The 20,185-nt window shown below is 48.1% G+C and overlaps 1 protein-coding gene across 1 annotated transcript in view; it reads right to left on the reverse strand.

The window, feature by feature from the left end:
- Window positions 1-1,346: 1,346 nt before the first annotated feature.
- Window positions 1,347-20,185, reverse strand: part of CAMKK1 (calcium/calmodulin dependent protein kinase kinase 1) — a 105,465-nt gene continuing 86,626 nt past the window's right edge. Inside the window, exons 12-16 of the mRNA XM_075168965.1 lie at window positions 18,771-18,844; window positions 14,277-14,364; window positions 11,511-11,639; window positions 10,368-10,471; window positions 1,347-1,557 (exon numbers count right to left, since the gene is read on the reverse strand). Coding sequence (XP_075025066.1) covers window positions 1,485-1,557; window positions 10,368-10,471; window positions 11,511-11,639; window positions 14,277-14,364; window positions 18,771-18,844 — 468 coding nt within the window. The 3' untranslated portion in view covers window positions 1,347-1,484. The remainder of the gene's footprint in view (window positions 1,558-10,367; window positions 10,472-11,510; window positions 11,640-14,276; window positions 14,365-18,770; window positions 18,845-20,185) is intronic.

Consider the following 20,185-nt stretch of genomic DNA (forward strand, 5'->3'; position numbering starts at 1 on the left):
CAGGGGTATATTCAGACCCCCATAAAGCTCAAGAGAAAATATTGACGTATATTTTGATGGATTGATGTCACTGGTATTTACTCTGAGTGCAAGAGTGAAATTCCTGATTATACACACAGTCCGTATAGTCAACAGCCACCGAAATAGCTGCGTTTGCCCTTTTAAGTGCAATCTCTCACCTGTTGTCAAACTGTACAGATGAGGCTTCTAATCCCAAGTTTAGAAGCAATCTATGGATAAAATAGCAGCATCAGCACGTGCATAAAAATTACAGTCTTAAAACAAAATTAAAAAATTAAAGCCTTAAAAAATACCCAAAGGATCAAGTTTTGACCTCATTTGTGTTCTGTAGCTTTCCTCAGTCTAGAAACCCTCCACCAACATCTTCCATCTTAAGGAGCTCTCCCAGTTTGGGTCATTTATCAGGAAATTAAAGTTTAAAAGCATCAGATACATAATTTTAAAGGAGCGAATTGATGAGCAAGGGAAAGGAAATCACCCTTAAATAAAATAAACCCAAAACCTGCCGCTTCTTTTCACCTTTGAGAACAAGGTCCGTGCGCAGAGGACCGGGTGCAGCTGACGGAGTGCAATCCCAGCTCTTTGGGCAGAGCACGCTTGGTTAGCTGATGTCCTCGGTGCACTAAGCCTTTCTGTGTAACAGCATATCCCAACGCTCCAGATCTCTACGACGTTCAAAGGCTCATTGCACGTTACAGAGAATATTGTGTAGTTCTTCTGTTTTACAACACTGCCTTGACTAAAGCCATCGATGCTGGCAGGATTTACACTGTGCAAAACTGAGGGCTAAGAAGAGAAGGAAGAAAAAGAAAGAAAGGCATAGAGAGTGACAGTGCTCACTCCAAAAGGAAGATCTCGTCCTCATTTAACCGATACCCATAGAAATTTTGCTGTCAACTCCAATAAGAGCAGGATGTGTCTTGGTATACAGAAGCGCTTTACCCGTGCATTAAATAAAACAGTTGCCCTCTGATATAAAACCTAGCTCCGATGTAATCTTTTTTTTCCCCCGATGCTTGAAATAGAGAATGCAAATAAGCAAGGAAAAGGTCTCCAGGGTGAACGACCCATGAGACAACGTTTGGTTTGCTGCGTTACAAATAAAACCACATTCATCGGCCAAGACACCCAACTACAAAGCCCACACGTGAAGCACAAGTGGAGAGCAAGGCACACACGGAGGAGCGCACGGACACCTCGCACGAGGAACGCAGCCGCCCACGAGGCCGAGCCAGCCCTCTGCCAGCCGCGCTGCCCGAGGACTCGCTCTTCTCCTTATTGCTGCTCTGTTCCTCTTTTCTGGTTTTCTGCCTTGGTCCGTTCGGTTTTTCTTTTTTTTTTTTTTTCTTTTTTGATTTGCAGGCCCTGGACTTGGCGATGAGAGCAGATGCGTGCTAGACAACACCACGATGGGTACAACAGCAGCAGCGCGCGAGCGACCAGCCTGCAACAGCCCGGTGGCTTCAGGACGTAGCTTCATCTTCACACACGTCGGGCAGCTCCGGGTCCCTGCCTCCTTCTCTGCTCCCTTGTTTTCTACATGAACGGCAAGGAAATAAAGAGATTATAGGCAATATAGAAATAAAGAGATATATAGCAATGCAAGAAATAAAGCAGAGGGTGTTTCTTCCAACAGGCCACCCAGGTCAGCAACATCAATATTAAGAGGGAATAGCAAAGAACCAGCCTGTTGTGCTGGTACCACATAAAGAGCTCAGCAATATCCCAGCTCGACGCGCTGCAGTGCTGTGCAACTTGTGCCTATACGCTTGCTTGGTTTCTGCGCCCCGAAGACTAAGCTTTGCAATTCCCCGAGTGCCTTTCTCCCGGCTGCAGCATCATGAGGAGGTATCTGGTTCTTGAAGAAAGTCTTGCAGACCAGCAGCAATGTTTCCGAATTACCTAGTTTGTATTTGGGGAGTTCTGGTTTGCTTTTCTTTAATCTGATTTTTTTTTTAAAAAGATCAGAGCGATGGCTTGATACCATAACTGCTTCTCCAAAGCTCCGCTGTAAAAGGCAATAAAAATTGAATGCTTCTACTGGAACCCAGTTTTCCCTATGAAACAGCTGTTTGATTTCAGTTTCTGTGAGTTTGGTCCCCAAAAATCGCTCAGCACATGAGAGCAGCAGTCCCTAAAACACAGCCAAGGTTACTTACTTGCATTGTACGTATGCCACAATAGCTTCAAGCCTGTTCCCCAGCTCTTAATTTTCAGTGTCTTCCTATGTAGAAGGTTTGAGCTTTGCTGTGGCGGGATGGGACAGAAGTGGGACAGGACACCTTACCTCTGCCAGTGGCGAGGCAGGCTCAGAGCTGCTTAGGGCATCACCCTGAACCATGAGCGGAGACATTTAGGCTGACGGAGCATTTTGCTGGCTCGGGCTGGGGGGCTTTTATGGGCTCCAGGCCGAGCCAGCCAGTCGGGCAAAGCCTCAGCCATGCTGGCAGCCACATCAACCACTGCCCCAGCAGCGCTGCTGGACGCCGTGCGGTGGGGTACACGCTGCCACCGCGTCCCTGGGACACAACAGCCACAGCACACGGCGGCTGCTGTCCCTGCTCCGCGAGCCCGTGGGCAGCCCAAGCCCCGCTGCCGGCTGATTTCACTCCAGCGCAGTCAGTGTGGCTGTGCCACCGGCTCTGCTGGGGCGAAGCCAGCTCCGGCACCCCGAGGCATCCTTGAGGAGTAACACCTTCACCCAGCCCAGCCATCCATAAGACAGCCCGCAACTAAGATTTGACCAGAGAAAGCTGTCACCGCTCCAGACTGAACGGAGAAAACGTGACACCTCCAGGTGCCATCCCCATCAGCCCCCACCCCATAGCAGAGACCTCCGGCAGGCAGACGACTTGCACCTAAAACGCCTGTTTGTCCGTCACGAAGACGTGAAGATCTCCACAGCGTAAAGGAGGTGATGCTACCCCCAGGCATCCGTGTCTCCCAGGGTGTCCGGCCTCGCTCACGCCTGCCCGGCTGCAGGAGAAATCAGCCCACGTGGACAAGGCAACCCGGCAGTGGAGGGTCAGTGCTGCCCCATGTGCCTGGAGCAGCGTTTGGGAAGTGGGGGTTCGGGGCTCCGGGGTTATTGTCTGGCTGGGAATGACGCTGAAAGTACACATAGGGCTGTGCTAATTTTCGAAGAAAGTAGAAATGATCAAAATCACGTTCCCTTCTCCCTCTGCTCTAGCAAAGCCCTGCGATAAACCTGACCTTGAACCCAGAGCACGGACCATTTCCCTGCGGGGGAGGCTGAGGAACAGCCCTGTCTTCAGTGCCTGTCATCACCCTCTTTAAATGATTTATCACCCCACGCCGGAACAGAGGCTCCTTCCTGCGGCGCAGCACAGGCAGCTCCGCGCAGCACAGCTCCCTGCCCGCGGCTGCCCGGCACGTCCTGCCGCGCCTGCTCCGTGCCCGGGGCACGTTCAATGCTCCCCTGCTGCCCCGAGCAGCTTCTGCCTCTCCGAACACCTTGCACCGGCACGGGAGGGGTGCGACGCAAAACAGGTTGATCTGACAGCCGTGCACGGCGAGTATCGGGTAAACTCAGGTTGCACGTACGACAGCGGAGATGGAGGTGTCAGCGCCCTGCAGTCTGCACGGGAGCTGGGGCTTATGCTGTGAGGCCTGAGGCTGAACATGATAACTCTTAAAAAGAGTTAAATAACATTAAATAACTCTTTTTAAGAAAAAAGACTGTATTTCTGCTACATTTTTTAAAAGCCCAGGCGAGCGAAGCCTGACCTGTGCAACTATCCAAGAGACCACATCGCTGTTAACCGCAGCAGCAGCAGGAAGATCGCAGCCACTGAGTATTTACACCATGTTTCGTGCCCAGCAAGGAACGAGCCTCACAGCTCTTCTCTCCGAAACACAGGCAGCACGGGACAGGGAGGGAGTGGGACAACCTACAGAGAGCTGAATCACAGCATATACACACATACACTCCTGGTAAGTGCTTAAATCCTCCACCGAGTCCCCATTTAATACCAATAATCTGCCCTCGTCTAGGCTGGTGATGTCCCCTTCCTCTCTGCTGAGGACACGGGCAAACTTTGGGAGCAAACTGACCATGGCTGGGCTGTGCAGTCACTCCTGAAATACATTTGAAAGAAAAAGGACTGTTCCTCATGAGGAAGTTCTCTGTGAAAAATATAGCAGCAGGCAGCGGCACCAGCTGTCACCAACAGCGCCCCGTCAGTCCCCATCCTCCGCCTGCCTTCTCCTAACGATTTTTGGAGAATCTCTGCAAGTCCTTCCTCACTCGGAGAGGGGGACATCCTGGCTCAAGCTCATCCATGCATCTCGGAGCGGTAAACGAGGCCAGCCAGAGCCTCCAGAGAAGTGGAGCTGCTCCCAAAGGTGTTTAGAGGCATGTGGTTGTTTCCTGGTGTCCCACCACAGACCAGATCTCCCCAGGCCTGGGTGGAGGCTGTGTCCTGCCTAAGCCCTAGATCTTGAGACTCTTCACACTGAGATGTTTGTAAGCAGTTTGTCACGGTTTGCATTGAATGTTGTTACTTAACAGAATTAATTGGACCGACCGCTTCCTAGAAGGGTTTGTGCAACAGGTCGGACAAATGACTGTGTTTTAATGAAGTCCTGGCTGAGGTGGTCACACACAGCGGACAATATCGGTCAGCCCAGAGCCCTCCCAGCGCGGCATCAGAGGCAGAAGCGCAGGGGAGTGGTGGAGCAGCTGGAGCAGAAACAGGCTCCCGCTCTATTTCTTTTGCATAACCACTAAATATTAAGCCTGAGCCCAAATTACAAAGCTCAGCCTTTCCCAAATTCTGTATCAATTTCCTCCGTGAACGTGGGGCTGAGCAGTAGTTCCTGCTAAAACCCAACTGGCTTTTTTTACCCCTCCCTCCCCCAAAGAAGGTTGAAACGCCAAAGAACTACAAATAATAATAATAAAAAAAAGCATACATAAACATTAGTGTCACACATACAGAATTACTGCAGTAAAATTGCTCCTACAGGAAGGAAGGATGGAGCCGAATGCTCTCACTACCACACAAATCACACAGGCTGAGGAGAGGACTCACGTTTCTACAGCACCCAGGGGAAACACAAACACCGAATTACCTTAAAGACGGATGCAAACATACAGGTGTGTTTAAGAGGAGTCTGTCCCTGAGAGCAAAACAATGAGACAAAAGGAAGAAAGCGATCATGAAGATGATGGCAGCAGGCAAATGAGCTTGTATTTCTGTACCTAACAAGCCTAGCAAGCAGAGTGAAATGGAGGATGGAGCATCAGTCACATTTACTTGCAGCTCAAAGGACAGATGGGGCTGGGCACTGGTAGCACTGGTACAAACCCACTCCAGCCCCTACCGCTGCTGAAAGCTCCAGATTGCTTCCAGCACACTGGTGATGTCCAGCTGTGCTTTCCTGGTCTGTCTGATTTGGCACCTCTGGAGGTTTTGTGTCCCATCACGGTCACGGCATCACCACCACGTGCGATGGGGCGTGCAGCGGCTGAGCTCAGCGCGGGCAGAGCCACGTGAGCGTGGGGCCACTCATGGGGGGTGGCTGATGGTGGGTCTTTGGCAGAGGAAAATCCTGTGCCACAGTGGGTGCCTCGGTCCTCAGGCGGACTGCGAGGATACCTACCCGCACTGTGGGGCATGGCTCTTCCCGCGAGACATGCGGTTCTCTCTTTGCAGTGAAAATTGATACGGCTTTTGGTTGGGTTTGACTCTGTTCTGAGAGCATTTGTGTGCTACCGACACGAAATCTTTCTGGGACTGGAAAGACAGACACCAAGCACTAGCAGAGACCAAGGGAGCATCTTGAGTGGAAACATCTGGCAAATATAAACCCAACCTGTAGCTGTTCCCTTGTTAAAGATGATGCTGTAAACCTGGCTGCCCTAGGGGGATCTCTGCAGCCTGTTTTTGAGCAGCCCCATGGCACCGAGCCCTGGGACTTTCTCAGCACAAAGCCCCCACGAGGCAGGTACCTCTGGGCTGCTTTGGGAGAAGCTGCTTCTGCTTGGAGACCTGGGTCAGCCACTTTTTTCTCTCTCTCTCCCCCTGGCTTCCTCGTGCCTAGCCTACATGGACAGTATGGCCCTAAGGACAGCTACGGCTCTTTTGCTCTCTTTTTGGGGAGGCTGGAAGCAGAGTAGGCTTTCTAAATACAGACTGATCCCCCGTACAGGAGCTGACAACCACATTTCATCAATAGTAATAGCAGCCATAATGGGAAAGTAAATTGGGTCTGTCAAAACACAGCAATTAATTTGACAGGTGGTAGCTGCAATAAATGAGAATAAAAAAATGTGGTAAAGCCAGTGCTGACTCAATTAGGAGAAATCTGGAGCAGGCAGAAGAAATGTAGCAAACTCTGCTAACAGAAACCCAGAACTTAGCTGTGAACGTTAACACCTGGGTTTAAAAAATAGTCTGCAACTAGAAGAACTAGAAACGATCAGTTGCTTCTGCAGCCACTGTTAATGGCAGGCTTGAACCTGGCCATGGTCTGCAGGATCTGCAAGGCTTGATGAATCACTGCATCTTCTGGGAGATGCGGTGCCGAAAGGCAGGATCCAGTGCCGCCCAGACACCCAGCCCTGGCTACCGCGCAGCTGACAGGGTAAAATGACAGCCGGCAGCACTCACACACGACTTCTGGGTGTGCAGAGGGGCCCTCGTGGGAGAGGCAGCCGTTGCAAAACAAGAATTGCTAAACGGGGGCATCTTCATTTTAGTTCCCTTCTATCTGGTGAATGTGCCTGCCATTTTAACAGCTGCCTTTTTAACTTTTCAGTGCTATGAAACAAAGCAATAAATAACATCCAGGAGAGGATTTGCTTCTTCCAGGTCTAAGGAGTGCTAAAAAAGCCCTCTCTGCTCCCAATACTAATTTAAGAACTATTTCAAATCACTGGTGTCTCAATAGTGTCCTCCAAAGGAGGAAAGGCTGCAGCAAACATGAAAGACCTCCTGCTATCACAAAGACTTCTGCAAATGCAGCTTCTGCACGAAGCATTTCCAAGAACAGAGCCCAGCACACTGTGTATAGGTAATGCAGGGAGAAATTAAAAAAAGATTCAAGCACATGATTTAGTTTCCTCCTCTCCAAATCCCAAAGAATGAGCTTAAAGGACAGATCCATTTTAAGAACCATCAATTAGGCATCAAATACCAGAAAGCAGACTCAGCTGTCAGGATTTCCTGCAAAATATGTTCTCGGTATGGGCACAGATGCAAGATGCTTGAAGCAGCAGTGAGTGGGGCTCTGGCAATTTCACATGCAGCCTAATTAAATAAATGGAATGTGAAACTGGAGTTTTCTAATTGCTCTTCTTTTTTCTTATATAGAAACACAACAAGTTATTTTCTACCTATAACTAGGAGATGCAATATTACAAAAGCTGATTTATTGCTCTCTAAAGACACTGCCACTGGGCAGGAGAAGCTCTGTGGTGGAGAGCTTGGGAACTTGTGGCTTGTTTTTCTCTCAGCTCCTTGTGGGCAACCACACAGCAGCGTGGCCAGAGAGCAGCGATGGCTGCAGGCGCTGCCCTTCTGGCAAGTCCCACTTTTGGGGTCCCCATCCAGCTACTGGGGTGGAAACGGTGCCTGACATGCAGGAACTCTGCAGAGCCTTTATGCTACAACGATATTATCTGTTCCTGCTAGGTTCTAGAAATTTATAGTAATCCAGACTCACTCAAAACTTATTTTAACTAACACAGTGCTATTCGCAACATTTGCACTGATGTTACATTTTATATGTGTATTAAGGGTGGGTTTACTACAGAACAACCTGCTATGAATTAAGAACTGGATAGGCTTAGTGCCTAGCTCTGTTTGCCCCTGTGGAAATAACACTGTAATCAAGAGAGAACTCACGGAACAATGAACATTCCCATTTAGACTCGGTTCGCTTAAAATCAATGTCATTAGATTCAACAAATCTATTTAAATTTAAAGCAATTTTCATTGGATTCAACCAGTATAGCGTTTTTCAAAGTTTGAAATAATAATCCACATTCCTTAAAAAAAAAAGCATCCCTGCTGTAGTGTTTAATATATGACACTATTGTTGAAGAGACCTAGCCAATATCTGTCTTTTAAAGAGAAGGGTTTCGAGATGGGTTCTCAAAGCTCCAGTTGTGCATGAATTAATTTAGGCTAAAGTCAATTGTTACTGCCAAAAATTGGCACTGATGGGAGGAGATTGAGAAATTAAGTGCTGAAGTTAGTGCAGTGGAGAACTGGCACATTCAAAGACCATTCATATTCTTTTGGGACATCTCTAAGTGCTTACACTGCTGGGCATGGCTGCAGCTCCATCCCTGACCTGACATGTTCATGTAAACCAAGGGCACTGGACACAGCAGCACAACAGTGAAAATTATACACTGTTTTCAAAAACCTTTTAGTATAGTCCCATACAAGGGGCCTGAATGCAAACATGGGGCTGAAATGAGTAGAGACAGGGAAAGATGCTGGTTTTGTATAAGCTGAGAAGAATTTGACTAGCAACTTTAGAAAGGAGATAAATAAAAGTAAAAATGGAGGCTTACAGCTCGTCTTGAAGGCCCAAAAAGATTTTAAAAGGAATTAGACATTGATAATGTGGCTAATCAGAAACTGCACAGCTACATCAGATCAGATGAACTTACTTATTCTGAGCAGATAATAAAGCGTCCGGCTCTAGGCAGGAACCAGCCACAGCATCAGTGTCAAGAAGTTTTCCCACCAGTTAATTAGTTAATGGCATGGGCTTTTAAGCATCTCAAATGAAGTTGGAAGGAAACAGGTCCCTTTTGGAAACAGGCTCAAGGTACTAGAACAGCAGACCACCTTGAAATATCAATTCAGGCAGAGCTTGAAAAGAAGAAATCCTGCCTTGCTCCGAATTAGCTGTCCTGGACAGTGAGATGCATACAATACATTTTTCTTCAAATTTAGTAAAAGTTCTCCCGTCTCAGAGCAATGCAATGCAGTGACCAGGAATGATAGTGAAGAAATGGGCAGGGACGTGTGTCAAATTAGCAATAATTAATTTGGAAGGCAATGAGCCAAGGGAAACAAATGAGGACAAATCCCTTGGGGTAAGCTGGCAAAGGAGCCATGACTGCCATGCTCTTCGGATATGTCCCCACAGCAGCGCTCAGCCTATGGGGTGTTTAACTGTTAAACTGCTGTCTAATATTAACTGGTCCTGGACTCAAAGGCAAAGCCTTTACTGAAGTCTCCAATACACAGTTGGGCCCTAAAGCATCATCATCCTTAATTGAGCTGAGCCCTTAAATCCCCACACACCCGTGAGCGAGAGACACTCCTCTATTTGCTTTGTCAAAGGTGCAGTGAGACTCTTAGCACACCCTCGTGGGAGTCTGCTAGGCATGGTACTGGGATTTTGGGTGGAAAAGGATCATTCTGGGACAACACAGCTTTGTTGTGAACTGCAGCCTTACAGATTCTGCAGGGTGAGAACATGAAAATAATTGTCCCAGGTCAGGCTAATGGTCCATCTATTACTTACTGGACTGACGGTCCAGAATCCTGGCTCTGAAAGGGATCAGTAACCAACATCAGGGACAAAGAGTAAGAGCCAAGTAAAGGACAGAGAAATCCTTCCTGCCCCCCCGAATATCCAAGACCATTGTGTTTAAAAAACATTGATGAATCTAATAGTAATTAATTTGTCTACTCCCTTTTTAATTCCAGTACAGCCATTTATACCCAGCCTTCAAAATATTCCATTGCAATATGTTCCACCATTTCACAACTGGGTGTGTGAAAAAATACTGTATGTTTTCTCAAATGAAAGAGCAATGTCAAAGCGTTCTCCACTGTCTGCCCACGCATCTCCATGGTGTCGCTGCCCAGACTTGAGCCCCAGACCACAGACAAACCACATCATCTCATTTCCAGCTTATAAAACATTCAAAGTGCTTATCCAGTGCCTTTTTTGTTGTCCACAAAAAGGAGAGAAGAATTAAACCTTCCAATACATATCTCAATTAGACTCTAATTAAACTTATTTAGTTCACCAATCTCTAATGGATCTTCGATTACAGCATATTATAAACGAACAGGTTAAAAACCAGACCCAAGTTTAGCATGTTACATGTGTTTAGGCCAAATCCATCTTACAGGGAGAACTGCATCTATAAAAAGAGTATTCAGGCTGCTTTACTGCATTGTATTTTAACCCTAGAGGACCTGAGGTAGATTTTAGCCTCAGTATTTAATTTAGAAGGGAGTTTTGTCCTTAAATACTATAGAAAAGATTTGCAAACTACTTCCTTCATCCTCCCCACACACCTTTACTCTGCACGTGCAGCAGAGCCAGGTAAAACTGTATATACGTACATCAGCAAGTTCCCTGGAGCAGACATGGACCTCTCCTCCCGCCTGGTCTGAATCTCGAAGGGATTTCCAAAGGAGCGTTTTCTTAGCATGGCCTTCACTAGGATCTTTGAGGAAGGAAAACAGACCAGTGAGAACAGCAGGACTGACATATCACCCCCTTGAAGCTAGTTCAAAGGAGTCTAACAACAGCTTCTTTAATAATTCAACAGACATTTAACAGAATTACAGCTAGAGCACGAACTAGAGAAACCCACAGAACAGCTATGTGAGTTCCAGGCAGTGTCAAGGCCACTCCCTCGGGCAGTGAGCTCAGACCCCTGGACGCAGACCATGGCTGGCAAGAGGCAAAGCAGATGCTGCTGACCGCTGCCTGCCACTCGTGGTGGTCCAAGGCCATGAGAAAGAGGCACCAGGGCTCTCCTGGGCCATCCTCCCAGGCAGGCACTAGGCACAGAGTGCCGCCAGCTCCTGCGGGTTCAAAGGCAAAGGTCCTGCTGTCAGGGGGAAAGCATGGTTTTCACTCCCCCAGCTGGCTGTTGGGGCAAATGCCTATTTTAACATCACAAGAGCTTTGGAAACGTGCTCAGCACCTCCCTCCCCAGTATGAGGAACCCCCAAAGGCACCTTCTCATAGTAATCGCTTAGAGCTGGCTACACACAAACCAGAGAGCCCTGAACACCCACTTGTTGTTCCCCCAAGGCTGGCAGGCAAGGGCCAGCTGTACACTCCTCTGGCAGATCTCCGCTCCCTGCCTCTCTGGCCAGGTCACCTCCAGGTTTGGAGCCTTCATTTTGAGGATCCAAATGAGGTTTCTTGCAACCTCTAGATTAATGAAACAAAACACGCTCGGGATGCTTCTGGTCTTCTGGGATGTCAGATGCCAGACACCTGGAGGGTGTGAGCCTACAGCTCTTATGAGAGCAGCCAGACAGATACAAACAGGACTGCTCACACGGTCAGGCCCTGCAGAGTCAGGCTGCTGCAGTGCTCGGGGACACAGAAAGTTGACACAGGGTTGAAAGACCAAGTTTCTCATGCCAGGAGCACACGTGTACCCTCTCCAAACCTTCACCAGTTGAGAGCTTCAGCAAAGTATCATGCTCTTGACCCATGCAGAGGATGCGGTTGTGGTTTATACGTACCACAGCTGGCAAACTCGGGATCGTCTTCACCGAGTTCTTCACCTCCTCCTCTGTCACCTCCACCACGGTACAATGCTCTTCCTCCAGCGGCAGGGGCTCCTCGCCACCCTTGGTTAGCCACGGATGCACCTGCATGGGGAGGAACGCAGAGAGAGCTGTAGGTCTCCCTTCTACAGCAGAGCACAATGATGGTGGTGATGAGAGGGAATCGGGGGCAGAGGACTGATTATGGGGGTAAGCTGCCTGTTGGTACTGCTCCATTTTCCACTTACACTGATGCGGCTCAACCAGCTCCCTTGGAAATCGCTGCAATCTGGTGCCTGGCCAGATGGCATCCCCGAATGCCCAGTGCTGTCGCACCCACTGCCCCCAGCTGGCATCTCAGAGGAACCCGGCACCCTTTGAATCAAGTTTGAAATGCTTTGAAAATCTGAGTTATCCAGAGCCTTTTAATCTTTCTCTCACATGCACACATTTCATTTAGGGTCACACGTGCTTGCTACCTGGGAGAATCAAGATCATTTATGCATCTGCACAAACAAGGGTTTAGGTGCTTAAAATGGAGTACTTGGGTCTGAGTACTGAGGACTCGTGCTACTGCAATGGCCTCCTGCCTACATAAATAGCGAAATAACACACTTTGCCACCTGGACACCACGTAAACCTCTACACACCCACACAAAGGAGGAAGGAGGCAGTTTCCCACCATCCCTCCCTGTCACTGCCATGCTGCTGTGGAAGGGAGCTGACAGCAGGAGAGAGCAAGGCTCTCTGCTACCCACATCCAGGGCTGGATGTTTTGCCTGTCAGGGAGAGAATCCTCCAGTCTTGGTGCTAGAAAAGCCAGCCTCACCCTCCAGGATGAGGAGTTTAATTAGGATGGATGCTCGCTGCCATTCCAATGAGTTGGATGCAGGTATCCAGAGTGTTCTCCAAGGGCTTAGCGATGAGCTTCTTTACGGCACTTAATTCAGTTGCGTTTTCCAAAGATCATTAATTGTGCTTATAATAACTCTTTTCAAAGGCACATCACCACGTCCAGCCTTAAGCGAAATCAGTGCACTAAACCCTACAGTCTACCTGGGGCTCGTGAACATTTCAGCTAGGGAGAGGACTGCCATATGTTCAATGTTCCTCATACGAAACGATTTGCTTGATTTACTTCCATGGTGAGCAGCGATTCCAAACCCAGTTGGCAGAGCAGTTAAGATATTTGTCCAGCCTAACCCCCTTATACAATTTTACCGCCTCCTTCCAGCTTTTGCCATGTTTATCGTCAATGTTGCCATCAAAGATTTATCAACTATAAATGATTACATATGAGAAGCAGCATGGAGCTAATGCTCGCCAGCTCAAGAACGTTTGCAGCCATGTCAGGATTTTATCGTACGAGTAAGGAACATGAAAGAGGAAGAGGAGGGGAGTGTGAAAACAGGGGAAAACGAAATGGAAGGAACCCAGGGAGGAGGAGAAAGAGGCCTGGAGCAGCCATTTAGAAACATCTGACTATGCAAGAAGCCAAGGCTGGAGCCCCAATGCCATGCAGCGTGCTACTTCAGAGCAAAGAAACTCCTTGGGATTAGTCTGTGAATGCAAATATGGAGGGAGCGTGTCATCTCCTTGTCTGGATTGCATCAGCTGCACACGTCGGGCTCTTCTGTACTCTCTGGGCTGGATTCCTCTGGCCAGGGCTTTCAGTGATGGCGGCAGTCACTCCACAGCCGCCTCTGCCAAGAAGTTGCTTGGCCATCCTCTTTCTTGGGGGAACAACAGAAGAAAGCTGCCCTTTTTCTATTGCCTCTTATGGGATGGTTTCCTTGGTTGAGAACATGAGAAAAGCAGTGTTCAAGGCCCTGGGCTGAGCCCAGAGCCCAGCCTGGCGCAAGAGACACTTGCTTTTTCAGCTTCAAGCAGAAGTCCTCAAGCACACCAAGCATCTTCAGTGCACGGCGAGCACCCTGCTCTGCTCTTCTCCCCAGGGTTCTTACAGGGCTCAGGTTTCCACATGAAATGCCTGCAAGAGCTGCCAAGTGAAATCTCTTAATACAGCACCAAAGCACTTCCCACCATCACTGCTGTGGCCTCCTGGGCTTGGAGAGAAGCGATGTCATGTTTCTTCTCAAAGATCTGTCAGCTTCGATGGCAAACGTGCTGGTGTTGGCCTGAGACAAAGCGAAGAAGAATTACATGTCCCACAGAGCACGCTGATGGATCTCTGTGGGAATCTTGAGAGTTTTCAGCAGGTCAGGGGTAACACGAGGACAGAAACCCACGCAAAACCAGAATGAAGCCAAGCCTTGTGAAGCATTGTGCTCTACCAGTCCTAGTCACTCCCTGGGTTAATAAGCATCCCCCAAGTAAAGCTGATAGAAACAAATGTGCTGCCTTGAGGCCGTTGACCGCCCAAGCACCAGAGGAACGCGCTTCCAGCCCCTGTAACACAGGTCCAACGCTGACAGCACAGGCTCTGCAGCTAGCAGTCCCCATGACAATGTAGATTCTCCCGGGGATTCGCTGAGGATCAGCCAGCTTTTGAGTAATTTTCATTTAAATAAATAAACAAGAAAGCTTTTGTCAATATTCCCCGACAAGCAGCAGCAACAGAGCTGTTACATGCTGCAAAATGAGCACTCTCCCTTTCCGAGGCGGCGTGCCAGAGAAAGCTCCCAAAACAAACACTGGGAACAGCTCTGCCTCATTACAGGGTACCAAAGGAACAACAAAATCAGCTGAGGCTAAAGACTATAATATCAATGTCCAATTTACCTTAATTTCAGGGACTGTTATCCTTGTTTCTGGATTTTTATCGAGCATGCGTAGGATCAGTTCCTTAAGCTCTTCACTTATCTGTGCTCTGAGTAAAGAAAATAGCAGTATACAGTTAACAAGGGAATTGTAAGTGCTCAAAGCATGCATAGTCCTTACTGCAATTACTCGGTAGAGAATCTGCTCCACTCAGAAGGTATTTTCTCTGCAAATCTGGCTTGATAAAGGAAGGTCTAATTGGCTTCTAGGTTCCTTCTCAGGCATCATGGTCACTCCTAGAGGCTTTGGTTATCGTGTTCTGCCCACTAAGACAGCTGCACGCTCTCAAAATGCAGCACAAGGGATCAGGTGAATGGATCTAAGGACATTTTTAAAGACAACACATTATAGGGGAATTTCAGAGGACGGATTCTAGGACAACAAAGTGTTATTGAGAGCAGAACTGGAGCTGGGCTCTATGATACAAGAAGGGTGTAACTTGATTTGCCGAATCCGCATCATGAGCAACCGCGTGCTGGACGAAACACTCCCATTTGACATTCAAGTTCCCAGCTAAGCTTAGAGGTTGTGTTAATTAAATTGGTTCCATGAATGCTAATGGCAGCTAGTTTGGTAACTTGGTATTTCCTACCTGTATAGATCAGCCTTGGGGTAACAAACACGAACAGACACGACCAAGAGAGAAATGCATCTGCCTGAACCCAGAAGGCACCCTATTCACACGGAGCCCTTGGTCCTGCAGTCTGTCCCCTCTAGTCCAAAGGCTTCAATGACTTCTGTTGCTAATGATGCAGGCAACATCTTTAAAACACACTTGATCTGCATGATCAAAGTGCTACTGAAATAAAATGCCAGCGTATGACAGAATTGTGCTAGGCAGTTGAAAGTCTGTGTCACAAATGACTTTCGAGGAGCTACGTTTCTGCACGGAAATGGGATTTGGCAACATAAAGTGTCACCACTCCCCAGGACAAGGTGCTGTACCCGCCTCTTCTGCACCCTCCCCAAGCAGAGGAGGGAATAAACTATCATAAATCTAAATGAAGACCATATCAGAGAAAGGGATATTTTAGTCTGATGAAAACAGGGCTGCTCTTTAATAATTTATGAATACTTTATGTGGACTTTGGTTATGAGATCTTTAACAAACAACCACAAGGAAACACTGCTCGTTCAGTGGGAAAGGGCAGAAAGTGGGTTCAGTTTAAAGTCTGAACATTTTCAGAGTTGCATCAAGGGTCTGCAGTACACAGGCAATATGGCCCAGACAAGGGGAATGGCAGGATGAGTCCTCAGAGACTTCCCACTGCCTAGGCTGCACGGCAGGTAACAATTTAGGTGGGAATGGGAAGAACTCTGCTGCTCTTGAGATGAGCTCCCGGCACAGAGGAACAGCTACGGGGAGTGACAGTGCATTTAGCAGGTCAGAATAAACGGACTCCTAAGGGAGGATGACACTGAGATGCAGGTGAGATGGTGTTTTTAAAATACTTAACATCAGATCTGTGCCAAACTGGCAACGGCTTTATTTAAAATACAAGAAATAGAATATATAATCACTTAACATTTCTGGGCATGAGACTGATTTCTATACAACACAGGATTAATGTCATAAGGAAAAGCCCTGTAAACAGGATCACAAAGTTTCAGGTGGGTAACAGCCAGGTAACCGCATCACCCTGCCTCTGTTTTTCCTTCTCTCCGTTCTGCCATGGTGCGTGTTGTACCCAATGGCATTTTTCATCTGAAAAGCCTGCGCTATCTGGAATTTCTCACAGTCGTGGTCCTGGAACAGCTCTCAGGAAAATGCCAAGCATCACAGAGCTCAGCACCCATTTGGGAGGGCTGCCAGCACCATAATCATTTTACAGGGTGCCCGCAGGTCAGAGAACATTGTCCTGGACTTCAGCTCTCCACCAGGAGAGACTATGCAGAGCTTCTGGCTCTCTTAATACATGTCTGGACAGAAACTTCTCCAGCTTGCTTTTTAATCATGCCAGGATCATCAGGGTGTGAGTCAACTCCATTTACCTCGCGTCACGCCAAGGACTCAGTGGCATGAAGGAGAACTCCAGAGCAATAAATATTTATCCCAGCGTCTCTAAGGGAAGGGAAGGGACAACGATGCTGGTACAGTCAGCTCCATCTCTGTCCTAAAGGTTGTCAGGAAACAGGCAATGAGTTTCCATGGACTGTCTGCAAACATGAATGTGTCTTTTGTAGCCATGGTGAAATAAATTGAAACCAAAATATTCCTAACTGTAGCGAGGTGCTAATTCTGTGGGAGGTCAGGGTGGATCCAGTCCAGTGAATTCCAGCTTTATGTGCGTCTCTGTTACTGCCTTTATCTAACAAATAGATGTAGTTTAGGCAGCTGTCAACACCCAGTAACTCTCTGCTCCTCCAACAACCTAACGAGGGGTGCAGCTTTTTTTAGACTGGGAGAGCAGGTCACCAAGAAATCCAAATAAATCATGCAGCCGAATTATCGCTGAAGGAAACGTCTGAATGAAGAAAAGGTTCTTAGCACAACCCAGTTAGCCCATTAAATGTTAATAACTTACTGCAGAGACAGATGGGAACAGTCACTTGTAAGCTGACTGCTAACCCAAATACATGATGGCTGAGAGGACAGGCATTTTGCCAGGACGCAAGCAAGCAGAGAGACCATGCCAGGGAAACAAACTACTTTTTTTTTGGCTGCAGTGCTGTCAAGACGAAGTCCTACCCCAACTGCAGAGCAACCGGTGGGAACACGGCAATGTGGCATGACCAGCCTTTGTGCTTTTAATGCCTGAAGCCTGGTTAGCTGTAAAAACTCACCAACGGCACAGGGCTGGCTTGCCAGAGTTGCTCCGCAACTGGGGCCTGTGTTTGCCATCAAACAAGTGGCCTGACCTTGTGGCCGCAGGTCCGCAGGAGGTGTGCTCCACACAGTCCTCGGTGGGGGCTCCCTCAGCCTGAGCAGAGAAGGCTCCGTCTGAGCTATCTGCAGTGGCTGTGCTTCATAGTCAATGGAGAGGAATTAATACAGCCCGCGGAGCCTGAGTCATCCCATCGAAAGCAGATGTCTAAAATAGGACAGCCTGAGCACCCATTGCTTTCTTCAGACTCAGAAGGAAGCCCGGGACTGCCAAGACAGAGGTCCGGCCCTTCGCTGTACGTCTCCAAAAATTCAGTGAGCATCTCACAAATAATTCATGTAATAGATGGTGGATACATGCACATATCGTGGGCTGCCTGACAACATCCCTCCCTTCCTCTCTGATATCAGATGTGCCTTTCCTTAGAGTTATAATTTCTTCATGCCTGTTTTAAATCAAGTCATTTTATCTCTAAGTTTTTATTAGAATGAACAATTGGGTCAAGAAGGTCAAAAATTCTCTGCCTGACTACTGTGCTCATTTGGGAAAGCAGATAAGGAGTCCAGCTTTGGCTACTTCATCTGATAGCAACCAGGAGAAACAAATTAATCACCAACAGAAAGTCACCAGAGGCCTGAAGATGGAGGAAATACCGAGGAGCGGCCAATACACGAAGGGAAAGGCAAGGTGGCTTGGTGGCAGAGACAGCACACGTCAAGTGTGACCATCTCCGGCCAGGCGCATCGGACAAGACCACAAACGCTCACCGCCTCGGCGCTGAACTTCCCTCTGCTCAAATGGCACGCAAGCGGCCTCGGCTCGCCCCCCCTCACGGCCAAGCGCACTGTTGTGGGTTAGAGGACGCGCTGACGGTGCAGTGCCATCCCACCCAACACAGCCCAGTGGTCTCCACCACGCAGCTCTGACTGTGGCCAACGTAGGTTTCCCTCACTGACCAAAGCGGCGGGCGGGGGGTAGCCTCTCAATAGCAAATGGGTAAATTAATTTTGTTTTGTTTTGTTTTTTTTTCAAAACTATCCCCAGTCTGCCAGTACACAAGACAAACCCATATTTTCCCAGAGTGTGTTGGAAGAGGCAGAGGAGTGGGGACGCACCAAGCTGTGGTTGCATATCTCAGGACAAGCCTCCTTCCATCGGACACTTCCCCCAGCTCCAAGGTAAGTCCATGGAAGTGGCATGTGTTCACTCAGACTGAGACCGAGGCCTGTAAACCACATTGCTTTTGAAAACTAATACACTGAATCATTCCAGCGGCTACCACAAGGGAGAAACACCAAACCCCAACCAAGCCATGCTTCCAGCACCTCCAGGGTCAAGTAGCTGGGGCAGAACTTACTAGACCCATACTGAAATCCCTCCGCTTCCAAGGATTTCAAGAGCCATTTCTTTAGTTCTTATCTGCACAACGTGGACACAGGAGCAGCAGAGGCAGCTGTAATGCCTCAACAGCAACATCACCACAAAACCCATGTGAAGGACCCAGGAGAACGCAAAGCACCTCACCCACCCTTGTCTGTCCCTCCATGGTGACCTACCGGCATTTATGCTGCACAGTAAATAACGCTGAAGACTAAACTTTATTTACAGTAGCTGAGGAAAGTTTACTCACTCTTCTGGGAACTCTACAGGCTTGTTCTTGATCCTGTTATGAAGACCCAGGATATATTCATCTATAAAAGGGCACTGTAAAACAAACAGAAGATTTTCCAGTTGTCGGAGATCTTGGCACTGCTTAGGCGTTTGTCATTCACATGACAGAAGTACACTCTCTGCGCACTCTCTCAATTTTACACAGAGGTGGAAATAAATAAGATCTCCCCACACAATAAATTAATTTATTCCTTATTGCATAATAAATGCAGAAGAACAGCAGAGGGACCTAAGGAATACAGAACTGGATTGGGATACCCCCCTCTATCCAGCCTACCCCCCCCTCTATCCAGCCTACCAGGTGGCCATGAACTACTAATTTTTCTTTTCTCTGGTCCACTTTTTCTACCTGCAAAGTGGATATTCTGATATCACCTGGCTTGTATCACTGCTTTGAGGTCCCTTTGTGACAAGCATCATTTGGAGCTAGGTATACTATTAAAACACCTGGCTTTCCACTGTAAATTCAGATATATGGATTCATATTTTTCTCCAGCACAGCTTTTTATACTGGATTAATTTAGACGTAGATTCTGGCTCTTCCCCCCTAGCAGGGCAGGCAGGACTGACAGGAGGTTAACTAAGCCACGGTGAATACTGTGGGAGATGCAGGAGCAGCATATTCGCAGGCCCTACGAACATCTGCATCAAAACTGAAGGAGCAGGTACACTTGTTTTAGTGGGCTGTGGGCTGCTGGTGGGCCCTGTCGCAGCCTGCCTGGCCAGATTAAATTATGAAATATAAAATAGGTACAAAATGTACAATATTTACTATACAGGGTCACATGGAACAAACAAATGTCTGTACTTGTCTTTATATTCCCTCTTTCTTTACCCCAGTGCTTGCCACATAGGAAAGTAGTATCACCACGAGGTTATACCAGAATATAAAATCAAGGTTATACCCCATCACCTGAGGATTTGGCCCCAAATGAGACATCATTATAGACACAGGCCAGAGAATATTTTCCATCCTGACTTAACTCAGCAATATCACACCAGCAATGGAGATGGTTCTGCCTCTGCCATCTCCCCCAGCCACTTCTTACCCCTGAGCTGGACGCCTTATGCCTGTGTGGTGGGATCTGCAGTGGTCCGTGCTTGGACAGGAGGTTCAGGTAACATACTTGCACACACAGACTGCAAGTACTGCTCGCCGTGGGAGAACATGGGTGGGACGAGGGGCTTCTGGCCACAGGGGAGGGAAAAGCCATGACAGCATACGGAGTTTGCAGAAGGCAGCTCTGAAGAGCTGGCTCTGCCAAAGTGGTCTCCATCTGGCCCAGCTCAGCTCTGGCAGACAGAGCACTGCAGTAGCTTGGGATCACACCTGTGCCTCTCTCCATGCTCTACCTGGCTTGTTTCTGAACACAG

Source organism: Calonectris borealis, chromosome 19, assembly GCF_964195595.1.
Source record: "Calonectris borealis chromosome 19, bCalBor7.hap1.2, whole genome shotgun sequence".
Taxonomy (NCBI): Eukaryota; Metazoa; Chordata; class Aves; order Procellariiformes; family Procellariidae; genus Calonectris; species Calonectris borealis.